The 24000-nt window shown below is 37.1% G+C and overlaps 1 protein-coding gene across 1 annotated transcript in view; it reads left to right on the forward strand.

The window, feature by feature from the left end:
• Positions 1-24000, forward strand: part of Themis (thymocyte selection associated) — a 234696-nt gene that overhangs the window by 85500 nt on the left and 125196 nt on the right. The window contains exon 3 of the mRNA XM_031380677.1: positions 6887-7345. Coding sequence (XP_031236537.1) covers positions 6887-7345 — 459 coding nt within the window. The remainder of the gene's footprint in view (positions 1-6886; positions 7346-24000) is intronic.

Genomic DNA, 24000 nt, shown 5'->3' on the forward strand with positions numbered 1-24000 from the left:
TCTGAGTGCATGGCGCTATCTGAGTGCATGGCGCTATCTGATCACTGGCCGTGCATGGCGCTATCTGATCACTGGCCGTGCATGGCGCTATCTGAGTGCATGGCGCTATCTGAAGGACTTCCTCCCTAACGAGGAGGCTTGCTTTTTGGCTGTCTTTATTCCACGGTGTTTTCGTAGGGCACAGATTTCCCTGGCCTGGGGCTACATTTTATGGGATGGTGAGTTGCCCGTGATAGAAAAGAGGAGAAGAGCTTGTCCAATGGGAACCTTCCCTTGGCCTATCTGGCTTCAGGGGATTCCACAGAAGTACAAAACGCTAAGCCTTCCCCCATATTTAAGAACTGGCAGCCACCCTGTGGCTTTTAAGGGGCTGCTCCGTTACCAGGTTTTCTTTTTGTTTTAAGGAGATGTTAGGCCAGACATTGGTGGCGCACGCCTTTAATCCCAGCACTTGGGAGGCAGAGGCAAGGCAGATTTCTGAGTTTGAGGCCAGCCTGGTCTACAGAGTGTGTTCCAGGACAGCCAGGGCTACATAGAGAAACCCTGTCTTGAAAAACAAACAAACAAAGAAGAAGTTAGAGAGTCTTTGCCAACACCCGTTGTGGGCTGTCAGATTTGGACAGAGACCAGAGGGACCTTCAGCCAACACCAGAGAGTAGCTCTGGTCAGGAGGCTTCAGTTGCCCCTTTAGTTTGTCCAAATCCACTGGATGGCACTGACTAAAAGCACAGTAAGAAAAGACAGATTTATTGTTTCCAGATATAGGAGGCTCACCTTCTGGTGGTATCCATTCAGTGCAGTCGGGTCTCTGGCCCTGCCCAGTGCAAGAGTTCCAGTGAAGGGAAGTGAGCATGGGCAGGGAGGAGAAGCTTCTTCTGCAACTTCTGCTGCTGTAGTTGGCTTCTCCTCCATCTCTGCCATGCTTTCCAGGTTACTCAGTTACTCCGTTCCACCCTGCACTGAGTTGGTCCAGGCTGGGCTAACGAGAAGCCGACTAGACAGTGAGGAGTGCGGTGCAGCTTGAGGTCTAGTTTCAGGATAATAGGCCTCCTCCCAAATGTTACAGCTCTTAGAACAAAAGGCTCAGACTACAGAGTAGTTCTCAAACACCTTTAGTTCTCTGGATAGGATTTATGTACAGTTTGGGGGTGATTCAGGGTTTGACAGCAGGTACTTCTCATTGGTTTGGACTCAGAGCTTGGGGAAACCTTATTTGCATGTAGGAAGGCTGCTAATACGTGACCAATATCACACATCTCTCCTGCGGGGGGCTGTGAGGGGCTGTGAGGGGCTGTGACTGCAACAGGAGCCAGGGGCCTAGGAGGTGAGGTAGAACACCTTCCATCCCATGCAGGTAGAAATTGCTACCCACTGGGTCTTTGGGGTTCCAGACCTCTTGCTCAACTGGGACCAGTTTGCTTGAACAGCCTACCACCCCACAAATATATATTATAAAAGAATTCCTTAAACCAGTTTGCTTGAACAGCCTACCACCCCACACATATATATTATAAAAGAATTCCTTAAGAAAAAAATTTATCTGCTTTTATTTGTATATATTGGATTTACTTGTATATCAGACATAAATGTTTCTTCACAGTAATAGTATATAAAATTCATATTTGTACTTTGGAGTATTAAGGAATTTTCAGCCTCTTGTTTTATTATTATACCTTATCATGTAGCTGGAGGAAAACTTATGTGTGAGTAGAAATATCAACTCTGCCTCCATGTTTGGCTTTGTTCCCATGGGTTTTTGTTGGTATTATTTTCAGTACATGGTTCTTGTAGGGCATATGTGAAGGTATTCATCTATTTAGTGAGGATTGCTGTATTTGGAACCTATAATCATATACTTAAAAAATCTGCTTAAATATGGCTGGTGACCTACAGCACACTGAATGCACATGAACTTGATTGGTGAGTACTGGTGCTTCACCTTGCTTTACACATCACTACAGTGGAGGCAGAAAAACATTTGGTACCAGGGAAGCCAGACAATGCTTTAAACATCATTTTCTTCTCCTGATTTGAAAATTATCTTTGACAGTTCTATGTCTTTCTACATCCAAAAGGGAAGTTACATACCAACATGTAAACAACTCTTGTCAATTTATGAAAGGCTAGGCAGCTTATGATTCATAATAATAATGAAAAGTTGAAATGCATATCTGTGATTAAACCATTGTACTTTTGAAGGCAAAAAACATTACTATGTTTCTATGAATTGATAAAAGAATATTTATTCCAAACTTCACAACTTTATTTATGAAACATTCATGTTTTATTAATGTGAACAATTTTATGTTGCTATTTTGAAAATGAAATTGCATCATGCATGCAAATTGCTGACCATGATGAGCTGCTAATAAGTTAAAAACTCTAATATTGCAGATATGAGAAGATGATGAAGAAAAGTAGCAAAAATTTTATTTCAAAATTATTTATTTTAGAGATGGAAAAAATAAATTTGTTTGAAGCTAGGAAATAAGCTTAATAGACTAAAGTAAAAAGAATCAATAATCTGAATAGTTTCATGTGGTATATTCAATGTCATGCTCTGATCTATTTTGAAGAAATACAATTTTTAATTTATTTTATATTTGTTGAAAATGGATTACAGAGAAAATGGTAGAAAACTATTTGATGAGAATAAATTCTGGACAGAGAACCGAGTGTTCTACTCTCCCTGGGTTTGGGTGAGACTGGTCTGTGCAAAGGGAATGCCACTTCGGAGAGCTGCACACATGACCATGACTCAAAATAAGCACACTGCTCTAATGAAGAGTATCTTTGTACGTCACATGTGTAACAGGGAGACTGGTTAGCTTGGTGGCTAGATGCAGAGTGTGATGTCACAGCTCTGGTTAGAGATTGGGGTCTATGATTAGACTGTGAAAATTGTGATCTTTTCCTCGTTTCCCAGGTGATTAGACTGTGAAAATTGTGATCTTTTCCTCGTTTCCCAGGAACACTGTTTACTGCTCCCACAAGATGATTGTGAAGATAAATGATACAAATGAGAAAATGCTCAGATTTGTACATCTTTTTAAAAATTTCACTTATTAGTGTTTTGAAAATCATTAAGGTTAAGGACTGACAAGATGGCTCAGTGTGTACAGGCAATTGCTGCTAAGTCTGATTGCCTTGCTTTGATCCATAGAAGAAAAGAACTGACTCCCTCAAGTGCCCTCACCCACACATGTCATAGTCTTGGCCATCTCATACATATAAGTCCATATAAATATAATAAAAATTGTAATTTATAACTCTATCAAGTGTAAAATAAAAGATTTGAAAGAGCCGGGCGTGGTGGCGCACGCCTTTAATCCCAGCACTTGGGAGGCAGAGGCAGGTGGATTTCTGAGTTCGAGGCCAGCCTGGTCTACAGAGTGAGCTCCAGGACAGCCAGGGCTATACAGAGAAACCCTGTCTCGAAAAACCAAAAAAAAAAAAAAAGATTTGAAAGAATAAATTCACCTATTAACTAGCTTCAATACTTTATTTCATTTTCTTATATTATTTTTTCAAGTTGCATGTTTGTTACTTAAAATAAAACTCTTAATTTATGAATAACAGTAACAGCCAAGAAGATGGCTCAGCAGGGAAGGTCACTTGCCATCAAACATGATAACTTGAGTCTTTGGGGCCCACCTGGTAAAAAGTTAAAAGCCTATCTGCTGTGGGTTATCTGCTAACTTCCACATGTTTTTCATGCCATGTGTGTCACATACACACATGAACACACAATAAGTAAATATATATCAAGAATAAATCACACACATTATTATAAAAAAGCATGTCCATAAAAGGCCTCTAATTATGAATATATCACAATCATATCCCTAAATATGTGCTAGGTTATCAAAAACACCACTAGAAAGAGTTGTTCAGTTTTCTCTTGATAGTTTGCCACAGAAATGAAGCTTTAAAGGGACATGGCTTTAGTAGACATATGTGTGGCCTGTCTTCTATAAAAAGAAGCCCTCACTATTGAAAACCAAGAAAAATTCTTCCCCAGTATCTGAAAACTGTATCTAAAGAATAAATGGACATGATATTTAAATCCAGTGCTCAGATAAGTCAGTAGACATAGAGGCCAAGTCTGCTGCATAACTAGAAGTGGGTGAAGAAGTTTGCTCTGTATTATATTCTGTGTGGATAAAAGATGGTAGAGGTGGCCAACTCCATGACATATCAGACTTGATGGTGTTTAATTTTTGTTTAGCTTCTTCCATTGTAAGTTAAATTTTCAACCTGACATCATACTCAGTAAAAGAAGACCTGTTGCATTCTACATGACACCAATGGCTACTTAGTAAGAGAGCTCTTTTAGATTGGTTGCAATAGTAGATGAAGAAAGAGATACATTAATCAAATAGTTTCACTATATGCAGGCACTTAGTATGTTAACCTGTGTGCTATGTCATGGTCTAAGAAAAAAACACATAAGTTCATAGGTACAGTTTAGTCTTGCAATAGGACATCCATAGTGATGTGTGAAGACTGTGATTTACATGAAATAAGAGTAATCCAAGGGGGTCAGGTTGTTTCTACTTCTTAATATGTTCAGTCTGCTATTGCCTTAAGCAAACTCTACTCTTCAAGAATGATGACTCTAAATAATTTTTCAGTGGCTCCTATCATCCAATTGATAAAACAGAAATAAGACTATTTTCATGAATTTCAGGATAGCTATTAAAAAACATGTTGCACAAAACTATTGAAAGTTTCTATTTATTGATAATGATTGTAGAATCTTAGTAGTAACTCTTTATGCTAAAAGATGAGATTACTAAACTATTACTATACTAAAAGATGAGAATAAAAGATGTGAGATGTATGTGAGTACATACATGCTCACACACGATTCAAATAGTATAATAAATTCAAGAATACAATGTATTGAACTTTGTTTGACATGAGTCCCTAAAACAAAACAAAACAAAACAAAACAAAACAAAACAAAACAAAACAAAACAACAGAACAAATTCCTCCAAATAAAATGCTCATTTTTCTTATAGTCCTCAAGTACACCATGCGGTAGATTAACACAGTCCAATGTATAAAGGTATTCAGTACAGAGGATTAGGTTTTTTAGTTCAGTGTTAGAGTGCTTGCTTACTACATACAACGCACTGACACCTTTTCAAAGGTGATCTACTATAAAACTTCTGCATCCAAGGCTCAGGGAACATCACAAAAGACTGGGTGGGAAGATTGTCACAGCCAGAGAATCAGGAAAACTGCAAAACTGTGCCTCCTGGAAATGACAGAATAGCCTCACCAATAACACCTTATCAATATGACCTAAACAAGACCTAGAGAAGCATAATATCAGTAGACATTGTTGACATGGAAGGAGGAAAAATTCGCCCCACCCCTAAACAGAGATCTATAGGCAACCAAGAGATGTGGAGAGCAGGAGAAACAGTCCTCCTCGGGAGTGAACCTTTTAATCGGTTACCCAATGCCAACTGGTCACTGATGAAATCATACACTATTAACTCTGAACAGACTGAAAAGATTGTATTTATAATTACAGATACACACACACCTCATATGCTTATAACTGTACAAAAATCAGTCCAGTCAATAATCTAAGCTAAGTTCCATAAAGCTTTGAGAGGATAACGGATATACTAGGATATATTATGTCATGATTTATTAATGTGTGTTTTCCTCTAAGGATTCTATAAGAAAAGAAAAATGGGAGATTGTACATGTCAAATGCCCCTTTGGATAGTCATAGGGCTTCAAATGTAGCTAAGAACTTTGACATTAATTAGAACAGTTCAATTGTTGTTCATTATGGTAAAGTATCCACAACATGAAATATATTTTAAAGCATATGGTTCAACAACATTCACTACATTCACCCTCTAGTTGCAGCTATATAGCTTTTTAATAAAATCTGACCAAATCCATTTAATTTTGGGTAATGTATTCCATTCTTTAATTTAATGTGTCTCCAGGAGAATACATTCATAGAAAAATTAATCAAGTCTTCTCTTTTTAAAAATTAGAAGAATGTTGAGAGTATAAATTCCTTTCTCAAAAAGTCACATTGTGTCAGGACAGCATACATTGTCATCAGATTTCCTATTTTTAAGGACAAGATATTTAGTTTTTCAAGAAGATTCCTCTTGTTTCCATTTCTGTTCCTGTTAAGATGATTTAATAATTTACACATATATTCTGACATTCTTCCTGGAGGAGGTTAAGATTCAAATAAGCAAAAAGCCGGGCGTGGTGGCGCACGCCTTTAATCCCAGCACTTGGGAGGCAGAGGCAGGTGGATTTCTGAGTTCGAGGCCAGCCTGGTCTACAGAGTGAGCTCCAGGACAGCCAGGGCTATACAGAGAAACCCTGTCTCGAAAAACCAAAAAAAAAAAAAAAAAAAAAAAAAAAAAGATTCAAATAAGCATCTTAGGCTGAGGATATAGCACAGTCAGTAAAATGGTTACATAGCAACTAGGAGGCCCTGAGTTCTGCCTCAAGAATCTAGGTAAGACAGTTGGGGATGGTAGTGTGCAGGTAAGACAGTTGGGGATGGAACTTTAATCCCAGTTCCTGGAAAGTCGAGACAAAGATATCCTTGGTACTCACTGGAGAGCCAGTCTCACCTAATTAGTGAGCTTTAGGCCAAAAAGAGATATTATTACAAAGGGCAAGGTTCCTAAAGATGACACAGAGATAGTCCTCTGGCCTCCACACATATCACATGTACATGCACACTCATGTCTGCATACTCATGCCTACACACATGTGCATAAAATAAGTACTTAATATTTAAAAGTTATACTATGCTTATGATATGGATTTATCATTTTGATTTTCTTATGAGAACTTTCATTTTAATAATGCACACAATTATGTTCTTAGGTCTCTTTAAGGTCGTGGCTGATAAAACTCCGTACCTGTCAATGGAAGAAATCACAAGAACCGTTAATATTGGACCCAGTAGACTAGGTCATCCTTGCTTTTATCACCTAAAGGATATAAAACTAGAGAATTTCACTATTAAGCAGGGTGAACCAATCTGCTTCAACTCAATTGAAGAGATTAATGGAGAAACGCTGGTGAATTGTGGTGTGGTAAGGAATCATCAGAGCCACTCATTTACTTTGCCACTGTCACAAGAAGGAGAATTTTATGAGTGTGAGGATGAACATATCTATACCCTAAAAGAAATTGTTGAATGGAAGATTCCCAAGAACAGAACACGAACAGTGAAACTTACAGATTTCTCAAATAAGTGTGACACAACCAATCCATTCCCAGAAGACTTTTATGGTACATTGATTCTCAAGCCTATTTATGAAATCCAAGGTGTGCTGAAATGTAAGTATCCACCAAGGATGGTATCCTGTGTGAGTATGCATTGTGGGAGTCGGGCTAGAAAAGCTTTTAGAACCTGAGGAATGGAAGTCTGTTCCTATCATTCATTATGTCTCTTAGACTTAGGTTCTCTGTCTATACATCTAACCACAGATAGTACTGCCTTAAAGAGAAAATTATGAAGTGAGTATGCACATATGTTATAAACCGTTTAATGCCCTATCCAAGCATAAGTTGCAAAACAGGTAGACTAAAGTGCTTATTGTTTTTATTACTGGTTATTAAGAGTTAATTTTTAGAAAACGAATCAGAAAGCAGTTTTCTTTACAGAGTTCCTTATTTTTACTTCATGACGACTTTTATTTCAAAATCTTATGCACTTATGACTAGTCAAAATTCCTTTTAACATAGATTCCATGACCTAACAAAGATGATATGTTAAAGTAACTTTAACATTGGTGTATTTCAAAATGCAATCTTTGGTGTTATTTTCTTATATTTTAAAATATCTACAAAGATCATTATTATTACAAATATTTCAAACTTAGGGAATATTAATGGGAAATCAATAGAATATAGAATTCTAAACCTGGTTTAAGCCAAGCATGATAGCATGCCCAATAACTCTAGTTTATCTGGAGATTGAGGTAGGAGTGTGGCAAGTTCAGGCCTGCCCAGGTAACACAGACAGTTCAAGGCCAGTCCTGTCAACTTAGCAAAACTCAAAACAAAAAATAAAAAGGAGCAGAGAATACGACTGAGGAGTAGACAGTTGATTCACACAGGTGAGGACCAAGGTTCAGTAACTGTATAAAGGAAAGCGCTGGATGACTTGTGCTTGTCCTCTTGGAGTTGTTTTGAAGGTAAGTTACGACAGTACTAGATAACCTAAGATCATCAAGCACAACCAAAATATATTGTCAAAAACTACTTCCTTAAATATCTCAAAATTGATTTTTCTTTACTCTCATTGCACAAAAAGAAAGCTTATGAATCTTTTGGTAGGTTTTAGAATTGTGTATTGAATTCTATTACACTAAAAAGTTTAATTAAAATTTGATCAATTCATTTTGAACTAAAGGTATAGAAAGAGTTTGCATGGTTTGATTTTATAAAATATTGACACTACAGCAAATTTTAGAACTTAGATGAGAGTTTAGCTAGCTGCCTCAGAGAAGGCTACTAAAATGGATGATTGAGTTTTTTCTTACTGGTCATGAATAATAGACAGTATTTTATTATTTTCAAATCATCTGATTTTTCTAAAATTATCATCTCCTACCTGTCATGTGCTTACAAATGAGAACAAACCTGGAACCTAAATATTAGAACTTTTAATGAATCTGGATTAGGAATCAAGTATTGAATTATATATAGTCATACCATGCAAAATTAGAAAAAATAAAAGACCAACTTCAAAGGAAACTTGTGGCAAAATAAGTAAGCAAGTGAGTGGAAATTCATTACAGCTCTATAAGAAAGAGCAGACAGAGATAAACATGAAAATACACAAGGCACGTATGTGTTTGTTGGGGAAGGGAGGTGACCATTCACAGAAAGCCATAAAGACTAGCCAGAGATAAACTGTCTTAAGCAAAAAAGACTGTTAAGCTGGAAGATGTAGAACATGGGAGCATAATAATTCTAGTGGAAAAATCAACTGGGTGTTGTAGTTCTTTTCAATAGACATAGCAACGGAAGTGACAGAAAACATAGATGTACTTAATATGTGCAAGATATACCATTAGAAGGATCTAGACATCTATTAGAAGCCAACTTGATCAGCTGGTCAACCTTATACTCAGCCTTTGATTTTATCTACTGGTTGAATGAATATGCATTCATTAAATATAAACGGCAGAAGATCAGGGTTTATTAGAATTGTTCAGGTAGATTTAAATAGAGTTTTCTGCCATTTAACTAAGAATCAACCTTTGTTTAAATATCCTTCATGAAATGTTTAAGCATGGTTTCTATGTATTAAAATGAAATTTTCATGTTCATTATTCTGGGTAATTTTTCTTAAGGAAACTTTAAATATTACTTCTTATGTGTACTGGTCTGATATGAGCTTGCATGTGTACAGTCTGTTTCATGAATACAAAGTAGGAGAACCCATCATAAGTGACATTTTAAAAACTTTTGGGTTACAGATATTTTTCTCTTAAGTATGAGAAGATGCTTTAACGCTATTGTGGTCTTCTGCATTATTTTTTTTTAAGATTGAGGTTAGATGCTACTTGAATTTAAGAGACATTGCACAGTTGCTTTTACAATGCCAGGGTATCAGGCAGAGTCTAAAGGCTGTAGGCTAGATTGCTTTCCAGACCAAAGTGACAGAAAAAGAACTGGTCTAGGAAAGATAGGATATTTTACAGTAACTTTAGTGGAAGATGGAAAGTTATCTAAATAGCTAGGAAATATTGATTTCCTGAAAAGAAAAACATGACAAGTAATTAAAAGAGGGAATATGAATATTTTACTCTCATGGCTGGTTTTTAATATGTTATTAATGTGACCATTTGTATCCCAGGGAAAGGAAAATCCATAGAAATAAATTATGTCACTTTGCATGTGAGTCATGACCCCATTGGGCATCAAACAACCCTTTTACAGGGGTCACCTAAAACAATCAGAAAATACAAGTATTTTACATTACAAGTCATAACAGTAGCAAAATTCCATTTATGAAGTAGGAATGAAAATAATTTTATAGTTTGAGGTCACCATAGCATGAGGAGCTCTATCAAAGGGTCATAGCATTAGAAAGGTTGAGAGTCACCATGTTAAATGGAAACACATGTTCCTGGATTCTGGTCAAAATTCCTTTATAGGCTTAATATCTTCCTGGCTATCAGGCACACTAAGACATTGGTCAAAGAGTTACCACATTTTCAGGAGAGATAACTATCTAAACCTGTAACTACTTGTCTCATAAATAGTTTCAAACTGTGTTTTTACTTATTAAAAATATAAAATTCATGTGATGAGGTACATGGAAGTTTCAGTATTGTGTAATGGAAAATTGAATCCTTTAAGTTTGCTTTATAAAAATAGAGGTCTTGAATATTGATTTTGTAAATCTTATGTCTTGGTGCAAGGATTAGTAATTAGATCCTTCTTAACTAAAAAAATCCAGCATCAGATAGATCCTTTTATCTTTTGGAGGAAAGCTTAATGCTGCCCAAAGCTTGGTGGCCCCAGTCTTCATGAAGCTATATAAAAATATGAACTTATGTTATAAGCTCAAACCACTAGGCAAAAAGAAGACTGAGCAAAATTGTTTTGGATATCATATATTAGATAATAGATGAATAGCAAAAAACAAAAACAAACAAACAAAAAAAACAAAACAAAAAAACAAACAAACAAACAAAAACAAAAAAACCCTTTCATTTGTAGTTTCCTAATGCCTTAGGCGTGACCATGCTGTTTCCCTGAAGGATTCCTCTTGTTTGTTATTGAATTTAAAGAAGATATTTCCAACTTTTATAAAAACCAAAAAACCCTAAATAATACCCAAGAAAGATATGAGGTTACATACATACCTTACAGTTTTGACTCTTCTCCAATTTCCCCTTCATATTCCTACTCTAAGGTAACTCTTGGTAGTATATTCTCCCCTGATTTCTGGTATTTGCCTTCCTGCTTCAAAATGATAGAAACATGAGTGTATTTTCAAGTCAAGGACCATTTTATATAGTAACAATTGCCACTATATTTGAGAAAAGGAAGAAAAAGAAGGAAAAGAAAAGAAGCCAATCATGTTCCACATCCAACGCCCTGGCATGCCCTGGATCTCAGGATCAGGGGTGAGGAGAACTCAATGTCTGTTCCAACAACACCAGGAGTAACTTGGACCAGCAGGATCCAGGGATGAAGGAACCCCACCCAACCAGTGGCTCAGGTTCCTTCTGGCCTGCACCAGTCTACCTTGGGCACAAACTCAGCAGTTCGTTGGCAAGTAACACAGCCCCCAGAGCTTGATCAAACCAGGATCTCAGGGTTACAAAGGCAGCTTGACATCCAGGAACTCTGACACACCCAGAATCTCAGGATCAAAGAGTCAACTAGACTTCGAGGAGTTCTGACTCAACCAAGATTACAGGAAGGATAGCCTCTAGTCAGATACATGGAGGGCAGGGAGCACTAGAGATAATCAGATGGTGGGAGGCAAGCATTAGAACAGAAGCAGTAGAAACTAAGGTTACTTGGAATCATCAGAACTGAATTCTCCCACCATAGTAAGTCCTGGATATCCCATCACACCGGAAAAACAAGATTTGTATGTAAACTCAATTCTCATGACAATGATGGAGGACATTTAGAAGGACATAAATAACTCCCTGAAAGAATTGGAAGGTGGGGAGGTACTCCAACACAAGGATTCAGGTGAGATCTCCATTTTCTCTCCAATGACCTTCTAAGGCAGGAGTAGCCAGGAGGGACAGACCTCAGAAGTGGCAGGGCAACCAGTGCAGGATCCTTTCTACCTCCCTCTTCACCTTGGAGGGACTGCAAATCCGCAGCCCTCTCTGTCCCTTCGCCACAAGTGGAGAGCCTGTCTCCAGGGTTTGTTATGACCCCAGGACTCAGAAGGGATGACTGATCCACAGTCCAATGCAGACTGGTCTTACCAGAGGAGAGCTGATCTACCAGAAGTGCTGCCACAGGTTTACAGACTCACAGGAGGAACAAGCTTCAGCCAGAGACAGCAAAAATATCTAACACCAAAGATCAACAGATAGCAAAAGACAAATGTAAGAATCTTACCAACAGTAACCAAGACTACTTGGCTTAATCAAAACCTAATACTCCCACCACAGCAAGTACTGGATATCCCAAAACACCAGAAAAGCAAGATTTGGACCTAAAATCATATCTCATGATGGTGATAGAGGAATTTAAGAAGAGCATGAATAATTCCCTAAAAGAAATACAGGAGAACACAGGTAATCAGGTTCAAGCCCTTAAAGAGGAAATACAAAAATCCCTTAAAGAATTACAGGAAAGCACAAGCAAACAGGTAAAGGAACTGAACAAAACCATCCAGGACCTAAAAATGGAAGTAGAAACAGTTAAGAAATCACAAAGAGAGAAACTCTGGAGATAGAAATCCTAGGAAAGAAGTCAGGAACCACCGATCCAAGCATCACCAATAGAATACAAGAGATAGAAGAGAGAATCTCAGGTGCAGAAGATACCATAGAAAACATTGACACAACAGTCAAAGAAAACACAAAATGCAAAAAGTTCCTAACCCAAAACATCCAGGAAATCCAGGACACAATGAGAGGACCAAACCTAAGGATAATAGGCATAGAAAAGAGTGAAGATGTTGAACTTAAAGGTCCAGTAAATATCTTCAACAAAATTATAGAAGAAAACTTTGCTAACCTAAAGAAAGAGATGCCCATGAACATACAAGAAGCCTATGGAACTCCAAATATACTGGACCAGAAAAGAAATTCCTCCCACCACATAATAGCCAAAACACCAAATACACAAAAGAAAGAAAGAATATTAAAAGCAGTGAGGGAAAAATGTCAAGTAACATGTAAAGGCAGACCTATCAGAATTACACCAGACTTCTTGCGAGAGACTATGAAAGCCACAGATCCTGGGTGGATATCATACAGACTTTAAGAGAACACAGATGCCAGCCCAGACTACTATACCCAGCAAAACTCTCAATTACCATAGATGGAGAAAACAAGATATTCCATGACAAAACCAAATTTACACAATATCTTTCTACAAATCCAGCCCTACAAAGGATAATAGATGGAAAACTTCAACACAGGAGAGAAACTGCATCCTAGAAAAAGCAAAAAAGAATCTTCCAACAAAATTAAAAGAAGATAGCCACATGAACAGAATTCCAGCTCTAACAACAAAAATAACAGGAAGCAACAATTACCTTTCCTTAATATCTATTAACATTAATGGTCACAATTCCCCAATAAAAAGACATAGACTATCAGACTGGGTACGTAAACAGGATCCAACATTTTGTTGCATACAGGAAACCCACCTCAGTGACAAAGACAGACACTACCTCAAAATAAAAGGATGGAAAACAATTTTCCAAGCCAGTGGTCCCAAGACAAAAGCTGGAGTAGGCATTCTAATTTCAAATAAAATCAACTTTCATCCTACAGTTATCTAAAAAGATAAGGAGGGTCACTTCATATACATCCAAGGTATGATCTACTAAGGGGAACTTTCAATTCTGAACCTCTATGCTCCAAATGCAAGGACATCTACATTCACACAAGAAACTTTACTAAAGCTCAAAGCACACATTATACCACATACAATAATAGTGGGAGATTTCAACACTCCACTCAGCAATGGACAGATCATGGAAACAGAAACTAAACAAAGACACAGTGAGACTAACAGAAGTTATGAAACAGATGGATTTAACAGATATCTATAGAACTTTTTATCCTAAAACAAAAGGATATACCTTCTCAGCACCTCATGGTACCTTCTCCAAAATTGACCATATAATTGGTCACAGATCAGGCCGCAACAGATACAAGAAGAGTGAAATAATTCCTTGTATCCTATAAGATCACCATGGACTAAGGCTGCTCATCAATGACAATATAAACAATAGAATGTCCACACACACGTGGAAGCTCAACAACACTCTACTCAATGATAGATTGGTCAAGAAAGAAATAAAGAAAAAAATTAAAGACTTTCTAGAGTTTAATGAACATGAAGCCACAACATACCCAAACTTATGGGACACAATGAAAGCAGTATTAAGAAAAAACTCATAGCTTTAAGTGCCTACAAAAAGAAACTGTAGAGAGCATATACCAGCAATTTGACAACACATCTGAAAGCTCTAGAACAAAAAGAAGCAAATTCACCCAAGAGCAGTCAAAGGCAGGAAATAATCAAACTCAGGGCTGAAATCAACCAAATATAAACAAAAAGAACTAGACAAAGAATTAACCATACCAGGAGCTGGTTCTTTGAGAAAATCAAGAATATAGATAAACCCTTAGTCCAACTATCTAGAGGGCACAGAGACATTATATAAATTAACAAGATCAGAAATGAAAAGGGAGACATAACAACAGACAGTGAGGAAATCCCAAATCATGAGAGCCTATTACAAATAGGCCTATACTCAACAAAACTGGAAACCCTGGATGAAATGGACAATTTTCTAGACAGATACCAGGTACCAAAGTTAAATCAAGATCAAATCAATCAATGATCTGAACAGTCCCATATCTGATAATGAAATAGAAACAGTCATTAATAGTCTCAGAACCAAAAAAGCCCAGTACCAGATGGGTTTAGTGCAGAGTTTTATCAGACCTTCAAAGAAGACCGGATACCAATACTCCTCAAACTATTCCACAAAATAGAAACTGAAGGCACTCTATCCAATTTGTTCTATGAAGCCACAATTCCTCTTATACCTAAACCACACAAAGACCTAACAAAGAAAGAAAAATTCAGACCAATTTCCCTTATGAATATCGATGCAAAAATACTCAATAAAATTCTTGCAACCTGAATACAAGAACACATCAAAATGATCATCCATCATGATCAAGTAGGCTTCATCCCAGGGATGCAGGGATGGTTCAATATTTGGAAATCCAGCAACGTAATTCACTATATAAACAAACTCAAAGGAAAAAAAAATATGATCATCTCATTATATGCTGAGAAAGCATTTGACAAAATCCAACATCTGTTCATGATAAAAGTCTTGGAATGATCAGGAATTCAAGGCCCATCCTTAAACATAATAAAAGCAACATACAGTAAACCAGTAGCAAACATCAAAGTAAATGGACAGAAACTTGAAACACTAAACTTAGTCCCACTAAAATCAGGGACTAGACAAGGCTGCCCACTCTCTCCCTACCTATTCAATATTGTACTTGAAGTCCTAGCCAGAGCAATTAGACAACAAAAGGAGATCAAAGGGATATAAATTGGAAAGGAAGAATTCAAAGTATTGCTATTTGCTGATGATATGATAGTATACTTACATGGCCCCAAATATTCCACCAGAGAGCTCCTAAACCTGATAAACAACTTCAACAAAGTACCTGGATATAAAATTAACTCAAACAAATCAGTAGCCTTCCTCTACACAAAGGATAAACAGGCTGAGAAAGAAATTAGAGAAACAACATCCTTCACAATAGTCACAAATAATATAAAATAACTTGCTGTAACTTTAACTAAGCAAGTAAAAGATCTGTTTGACAGGAACTTCAAGTCTCTGAAGAAGGAAATCGAAGAAGATATCAGAAGATGAAAAGATCTCCCTTGCTCGTAAATTGGTAGGATTAATATAGTAAAAATGGCCATCTTGCAGAAAGCAATCTACAGATTCAATGCAATCCCCATCAAAATTCCAACTCAATTCTTCACAGACTTAGAGCAATTTGCAAATTCATCTGGAATAACACAAGACCCAGTATAGCCAAAACTATTCTCAACAAAAAAAGAACCTCTGGTGGAATCACCATCCCAGGTCTTAAGCAGTACTACAAAACAATTGTGATAAAAACTTCATGGTATTGGTACAGTGACAGGCAGGTAGATCAATGGAATAGAATTGAAAACCCAGATATGAACCCACAAACCTATGACCACTTGATCTTTGACACAGGAGCTAAAGCCATTCAGTGGAAAAAAACAAAGCATTTTCAACAAATGATGTTGGCTCAACTGGTAGTTAGCATGTAGAAGAATGCAAATTGATCCATTCCTATCTCCTTGTACAAAGTTCAAGTCCAAATGGATCAAGGACCTCCACATAAAACCAGATACACTCAAACTAGTAGAAAAGTAAGTGGGGAAGAGCCTCAAGCACATAGGCACAGGGGAAATTTTCCTGAACAGAACACCAATGGCTTATATATAGCAGAGGATGGCCAAGTTGGTCATCAATGGGAGGAGAGGCCCTTGGCCCTGTGAGGGTTCTATACCCCAGTGTAGGGGAATGCCAGGGCTAGTAGGCAGGAGGGGGTAGGTGGGTCAACAAGGGGAGGGGGAGGGAACAGGTTTTGTTTTAGTTTTTGGGTTTTTTTTTTATTTTATTCTTTTATTCTTTTTTTTTTTGAGGGAATCCTAGGGAATGAGATATTTTAAATAAATAAAACATCTAATTAAAAAAAGAATTACAGAGTGTAATGGCTAGTTTTGTGTCAACTTGACACAAGCTGGAATTATCACAGAGAGTTTCAGTTGAGGAAATGCCTCCATGAGATCCAACTGTAAACAATTAGTAAACAAGGGGAGAGGGTCACTTGTGGGGGGATCTATCCCTGGGCTAGTAATCTTGAGTTCTATAAGAAAGCAAGCTGAGTAAGACAGGGGAAGCAAACTAGTAATGAACATACCTCCATGGCCTCTGCATCAGCTCCTGCTTCCTGACCTGCTTGAGTTCTAGTCCTGACTTCCTTTGTTGATAAAAAGCAATGTAGAAGTAAGATGAATAAACCCTTTCCTCCCCAACTTGTTTATTGGACATGATGTTTAGCATGAATAGAAACCCTGACTAAGACACAGGAGAACACAGGTAAACAGCTACAAGCCCTTAAAGAGGAAACAAAAAAATCCCTTAAAGAATTAGTGGAAAACACAATCAAACAGGTGAAGGAAATGAACAAAACCATCCAGGATCTAAAGATGGAAATAGAAACAATAAAGAAATCAGAAAAGGAGACAATATTGGATTTAGAAAACCTAGGAAAGAGATCAGGAGTCATGGGTGCAAGCATCAAGAAGAGAATACAAGACATAGAAGAGAGATTCTAAGGTACAGGAGATAGGATAGGAAACATTGATACAACAGTCAAAGAAATTGTAAAATGCAAAAATATCCTAACCCAAAGCATGCAGGAAATTAAGGAAAAGACTAAACCTAAGGATAATGTGCATAGAAGAGAGCAAAGATTCCCAACTCAAAGGGCCAGTAAACATCATCAACAAAATTATAGAAGAAAACTTCCCCAAACTTAAAAATAGAGATGACCACAAACATCCAAAAAGCCTGCAGAAACCCAAATAGATTGGACCAGAAACGAAATTCCTCTCATCACATAATAGTCAAAACAACAAATACACAAAACAGAGAAAGAATATTAAAAGCAATAAGTGAAAAAAGCCAAGTAATATATAAAGGCAGACCTATGATAATTACACCAGACTTCTCACACAGAGACTATGAGAGCTAGAAGATCCTGGGCAGATACCATATAGACCCTGAGAACATAAATGCCAGCCCAAATTATTATATTCAGCAAAACTCTCAATTACCATAGATGGAAAAAACCAAGATATTCCACGACAAAACAAAATTTACACAATATCTTCCAGCAAATCCAGTCCTACAATTGATAATAGATGGAAAACACCAATACAAGGAGGGAAACTACACCATAGAAAAAGCAAGAAAGTGATCTTTCAACAAATCCAAAAGAAGATAGACACACAAACATAATGCCACCTCTAAGAACAAAATAACAGAGAGCAACAATTACTTACTTTTCCTTAATATCTCTTAAAATCAATGGACTCAATTCCCCAATAAAAATACATAGACTAACAGACTGGATACATAAAAAGGACCCAGCATTTTCCTGCATATAGTAAATGTACCTCAGTGACAAAGACAGATACTTCCTCAGAGTAAAAAGTTGGAATACGATTTTCCAAGCAAATGGTCATAAGAAACAAGCTGGAGTAGCCATTCAAATATCAAATAAAATCAACTTTCAACCAAAAGTTATCAAATAAAAGTAAGGAAGGACTCTCACTCATCAAAGGAAAAAAATCTGCCAAGATGAACTACCAATTCTGAACATCTATGCTTCAAATCAAGGGCACACACATTCATAAAAGAAACTTTACTAAAGCTCAAAGCACACATCATACCCCACACAATAAGAGAGGGAGACTTTAACACCTCAGAATCAGCAATGGACAGATCATGGAAACAGAAACTAAGCAGAAACACAGTGAAACTCACAGAAGTTTTCAACCAAATGGATCTAACAGATATTTATAGAATATTTCATCCTACAGCAAAAGAATATACTTTCTTCTTGGCACTTCATGGTGCCTTCTCAAAAATTGACCATAAAATTGGCCACTAAATAAACCTCAACAGATACAAGAAGGTTGAAATAATCCCATTCACCCTATCAGATCACCATATATTAAGGGTGGTCTTAAATTCCAACAAAAACTATGGAAAACACACATGCACATAGAAACTGAAAAACTCTCTACTCAATGATAACTGGGTCAAGGAAGAAATAAAGAAGGAAGTTAAATACTTTTTAGAATTTAATGAAAATGAAGACACATCATACCAGAACTTATGGAAGACAATGAAAGCAGTGGTAAGAGGAAAACAAATAGCTCTAAGTACCTCCCAAAATACACTAGCTGCTTGACAGCCCACCTGAAAGCTCTGGAACAGAAAGAACCAATTACACCCAAGAGGAGTAGATGGCAGGAAATAATCAAACTCAGGGCTCAAATCAACTAAGTAGAAACAAAAGAACTATACAAAGAATCCACAAAACCAGGAGCTGGTTCTTTACGAAAATCAACAAAACAGATAAACCCGTAGCCAGACTAACCAGAGGGAACCATGGAAATTCAAAAAAGTCATCAGATCCTACTATAAAAGTTTACAATCAATTAAATTGGAAAATCTGGATCAAATGGACAATTTTCTAGACATATACAAGTTAACAAAGTTAAAACCGGATCAGATAAATCATCTAAACAGTCCCATAACACCTAAAGAAATAGAAGCCATCATTAATAGTCTCCCAGTTAAAAAAGGCCAGGACCAGATGGATTCAGTGGAGAATTCTATTAGACCTCTAAAGAAGACCTAATACCAATACACTTCAAATAAGTTCACAAAATAGAAACAGAAAGTACACTACCCAATTCATTCTATGAAGCCACAATTACACTTATATCTAATCCGAACAAGACCAAATGAAGAAAGAGAAATTCAGACCAATCTCCCTTATGAACATTGATGCAAAAATATGCAATAAAATTCTTGCCAACTGAATACATGTACACATTAAAAATTATCATTCACCATGTATCAAGGAGGCTTCATCCCAGGAATGCAGGGATGGTTCAATATATAGAAATCCACCAATGTAATCCACTGTATAAACAAACTCAAAGAAAAGAAACCCATATGATCATCTCATTAGATGCTGAAAATGCATTTGAGATAATTCAACATCCCTTCATGTTAAAAGTCATGGAAAGGTCAGGAATTCAAGGCCCATACCTAAACACAGTAAAAGCAATATACAGTAAACCAGTAGTCAACATTAAACTGAATGGAAAGAAACTTGAAGTAATTCCACTAAAATTAGGGACTAGACAAGGGTGCCCATTCTCTCCTTATCTTTTCAACATAGTACTTAAAGTTCTAGCTAGGGCAATTAGACAACAAAGGAAGGTCAAAGGGATATAAATTGTAAAGGAAGAAGTCAAAATATGACTATTTGCTGATGATATGATTGTATACTTAAGTGACTCCAAAAATTCCACCAGAAAACTCCAAAATATGGTAAACAACTTCAGCAAAGTAGCTGGATATAAAATTAACTCAAACCAACCAGTAGCCTTCCTTTACTCAAAGGATAAACAGGCTGAGAAAGAAATTAGGGAAACAAAGCCCTTCATAATAGCCACAAATAATTTATCATACTTTGGTGTGACTCTAACCAAGCAAATGAAAGATCTATATGACAAGAACTTCAAATCTGAAGAAAGAAACTGAAGAAGATCTCAGAAGATGGAAAGATCTCCCATGCTCATGGGTTGGCAGGATTAACATAATAAAAATGGCCATCTTGCCAAAAGCAATCTACAGATTTAATGCAATCTGTACTAAAATTCCAACTCAATTCTAGAGTTAGAATTCGTAGAGTTAGAAAGAGCAATTTAGCCAGGCAGTGGTTAGTACATGCCTTTAATCCCAGCACTTGGGAGGCAGAGCCAGGTGGATTTCTTATTTCTAGGCCAGCCTGGTCTATGGAGTGAGTTCTAGGATATCCAGCGCTATACAAGAATCCCTGTCTCAAACAAAAACAAAAACAAAAACAAAACAATAACAACAACAACAACAACAAAAGAGCAGTTTGCAAGTTCATTTGGAATAACACAAAACCCAGTATAGGGAAAACTATTCTCAATGATAAAAGAACTCTGGGGGAACTGCCATCCCTTACCTCAAGCTGTATTAAAGAGTAATAATGATAAAAAGTGCATAGTATTTGTACAGAGACAGGCAGGAAGATCAATGGAATAGAATTGAAGACCCAGAAATAAACCCATGCACATATGGTCACTTGATATTTGACAAAGGAGCTGAAACTATCCAGTTGAAAAAACACAACATTTTTAACAAATGGTGATGCTTCAACTCATAGTCAGCATGTAGAAGAATGCAAATCAACCCATTCTTATCTCCTGGTACAAAGCTCAAGTCCAAGTGGATCAAGGACTTCCACATAAAGCCAAATACACTGAAACTTATAGAGGAGAAAGTTGGGAAGATCCTCTAACATATGGGTACAGGGGATAAATTCCTGAATAGAACATCAATGGCTTGTACTGTAAGATCATGAATCAGCAAATGGGACCTCATAAAATTGCAAAGCTTCTCTAAGGAAAAGGACACTGTCAATAAGACAAAAGGGCAACCAACAGATTGGTAAAAGATCTTTTCCAATTCTACATCTGATAGAGGGCTAATATCCCATACCTATAAAGAACTCAAGAAGTTAGACTCTAGAGAACCAAACAACTCTATGAAAAAATGGGGTACAGAGCTAAACAAAGAATTCTCTACTAAGGAATAGCCAATGGCTGAGAAGGATCTAAAGAAATGTTCAACATCCTTAGTCACCAGGGAAATGCAAATCAAAACAACCCTAAGATTCTTTTCACATCCAAACTCAGGTGACAGCAGATGCTGGCAAGAATGTGAAGAAAGAGGAACACTCCTCCATTGCTGGTCTGAATGCAAACCAGTACAACCCCTCTGGAAATCAGTTTGGCATTTCCTCAGAAAACTGGACATAGCATTACCTGAGGACCCAGCTATACCACTCCTGGGCATATATATCCAGAAGATGCTCCAATATGTAACAAGGACACATACATGTTCATAGTATCCTTATTTATATTATCCAGGAACTGGAAAGAACCCAGCTGTCCTTCCACAGAGGAATGGATACAGAAATGTATCCATTTGTTTACACAATGGAGTACTACTCAGCTATTAAAAACAATGAATTCATGAAATTCTAAGACAAATGAATGGATCCTGAAAATATCATTCTGAGTGAGGTAACCCAATCATAAAAGAACACATATTATATGCACTCACTCATAAGTAGTTATTACCCTCAAAGGTCCAAATAACTAGGATACAATTCACAAACCACATGAAGCTCAATAAGAAGGAAGACCAAAATGTGGGTGCTTCGGTCCTTCTTAGAACAAAATACTCAAAAGAGTAAATATGGAGATAAAGGGTAGAGCAGAGACTGAAGGAAAGGCAACCCAGAGACTGTCCTACCTGGGGATTCATCCCATATATAAACCCAGACACTATTGTGGATGCCAAGAAGTGCATGCTGAAAGGAGCCTGATATGGCTGTCTCCTGAGAGGCCCTGACATAGCCTTACAAATACAGAGGTGGAGATTAGCAGCCAACCACGACTGAGCGCAGCCTCTAATAGATTTATTTAAGGGACTGAAGGAGTTGAAGGGTTTATAACCCCATGGGAAGAACAACAAGATCAACCAACCATACCCCCAGAACTCCAGGGGACTAAGCCATCAACCACAGAGTACACATGGCTCAAGCTGCGTATGTAGGAGAGGATGGCCTTGTCATGCACCAATGGAAGGAGAGGTCCTTGATCCTAGGAAGGCTTTATAGATGACCCAGTGTAGGGGATTCGATGGTGGGAAGGTGCGAGTAGGTGGGTGGGTGGAGGAACATCCTCATAGGAGCAGGGGGAGGGAGGAAGTGATAAGGTGTTTCTGGGAGGGAGGGAAACTGGGAAAGGAGATAGATAACATTTTAAATGTAATAAAAAAAATCCAATTAAAAAAAAAAAAAGAAGAAGAACCCATCCAGGCATTTTTCCACAGTGAAGCTATCAGTTGATCTCTCTGTGGTCTAATTTCCTCTGAGGCTATTTCTTCTGGAGTTCCCATCTTTGTAGTCCAACCTTAATCTGTTGTCATTTAGACCTATTATATAGGGGCATGCATTACAACCTACCCTGATGGTGCCTTCTTCTGCTTTGCTTTTGTGTGAAGTAGCTACTTTCATAATCAATAAGGAATCTTTTTTTCTTTATTTTTCTCTAGTTCTGACAAGACCCATCCTCCTCATGCTTTCTAGGTCAAGAATCTGCAGGTTTGGGAACTCTTTATTTCCTACACCCGCACATGAAATGGACAGTTTAGCCTCTATGAAATTCTAGGTGGACAATGTGATTTCTTAACATTTCTGCTCCTCTTTGGTGATCACCTTTGAGTGATGGCATCCTATGGTCTTGGTTATGGCTGTGGCAGGTCTGTAAGCCAGCCCAAGTTGAATGTCCTTATAAGAGTTGGCTTGGCCATGGTGTTTGTTCAGAGTAGTATAACCCTAGCTAAGACAGATAATGTTGTTTCAGACTTACACTTCCTTCCAGTGGCCCAGGGTTCTAAGGTCCTGTTTCCTATGTAGAGAGGTTGTAGCAGAATTTCCCATTATCCATAAATACCTGAGTTTAATATTCAGACATTGGAATAATTTTTTTTAAAACCCCTCCTTTTATTTTCACATTTAAATGGCTTGGATTTCTCCAATTCCCAAGCATTTTGGGAATTCTGTGGGACAGGAAGGGCTTACTTTCATCCATGTCTCTGAGCTCAGACAAGTGCTCATTCCTTGTCCTTGTCAACCCAACCATTTCAATTTCTTATAGCTGATCTCTGTCTCCTTCACATTTTACTTTGCTGATGTCAGATTTGCTGACTCTAACTCTTTGTTTTGTGTTGGTTTTCTCTCTTTCTGTGTTACTATTTTTTCCTTGTAGTAAGTTTGAAGTATAAGAGGATTACAAAGAAATATTTTATGTGTAATTCTCTCTGCTCATTTAACTTAGTCCTTGCCCAGAATTCTGGCTAGACATACTGTAAATTCTGAAAGTACTACATGATATCATTTCAAATATTACTAAATACTTGTACATAGTTGAAATAAAGTTGAAAAAATTTACAAAATAATTAGCAAGAAAATTCAAGCAAAAGTTGTAGAACTAGAAAGCAAATTTTAATTTAAGAGTCTGGAACAATGTAGAACTGCCAATGAGAAAGTAATCATTGCCATTTCTATTAAATACCAATATAGGATGAAGATAATTGGAGAGAAATCAGGGCTATGATTTATAAAAACTTGGTTCATGTAGAAACTTCATATTCCCTCCATGATCTTAATACAACATTCAGACAAAATTTTAGTGTATTCTACAAGTGGAAATTATGTATCCAAGAAAACAAGTATTACACAGTACCAACCAAGATTTTATATATATACATACATATACAT

Source organism: Mastomys coucha, unplaced genomic scaffold (assembly GCF_008632895.1).
Source record: "Mastomys coucha isolate ucsf_1 unplaced genomic scaffold, UCSF_Mcou_1 pScaffold2, whole genome shotgun sequence".
NCBI classification, from domain to species: domain Eukaryota; kingdom Metazoa; phylum Chordata; class Mammalia; order Rodentia; family Muridae; genus Mastomys; species Mastomys coucha.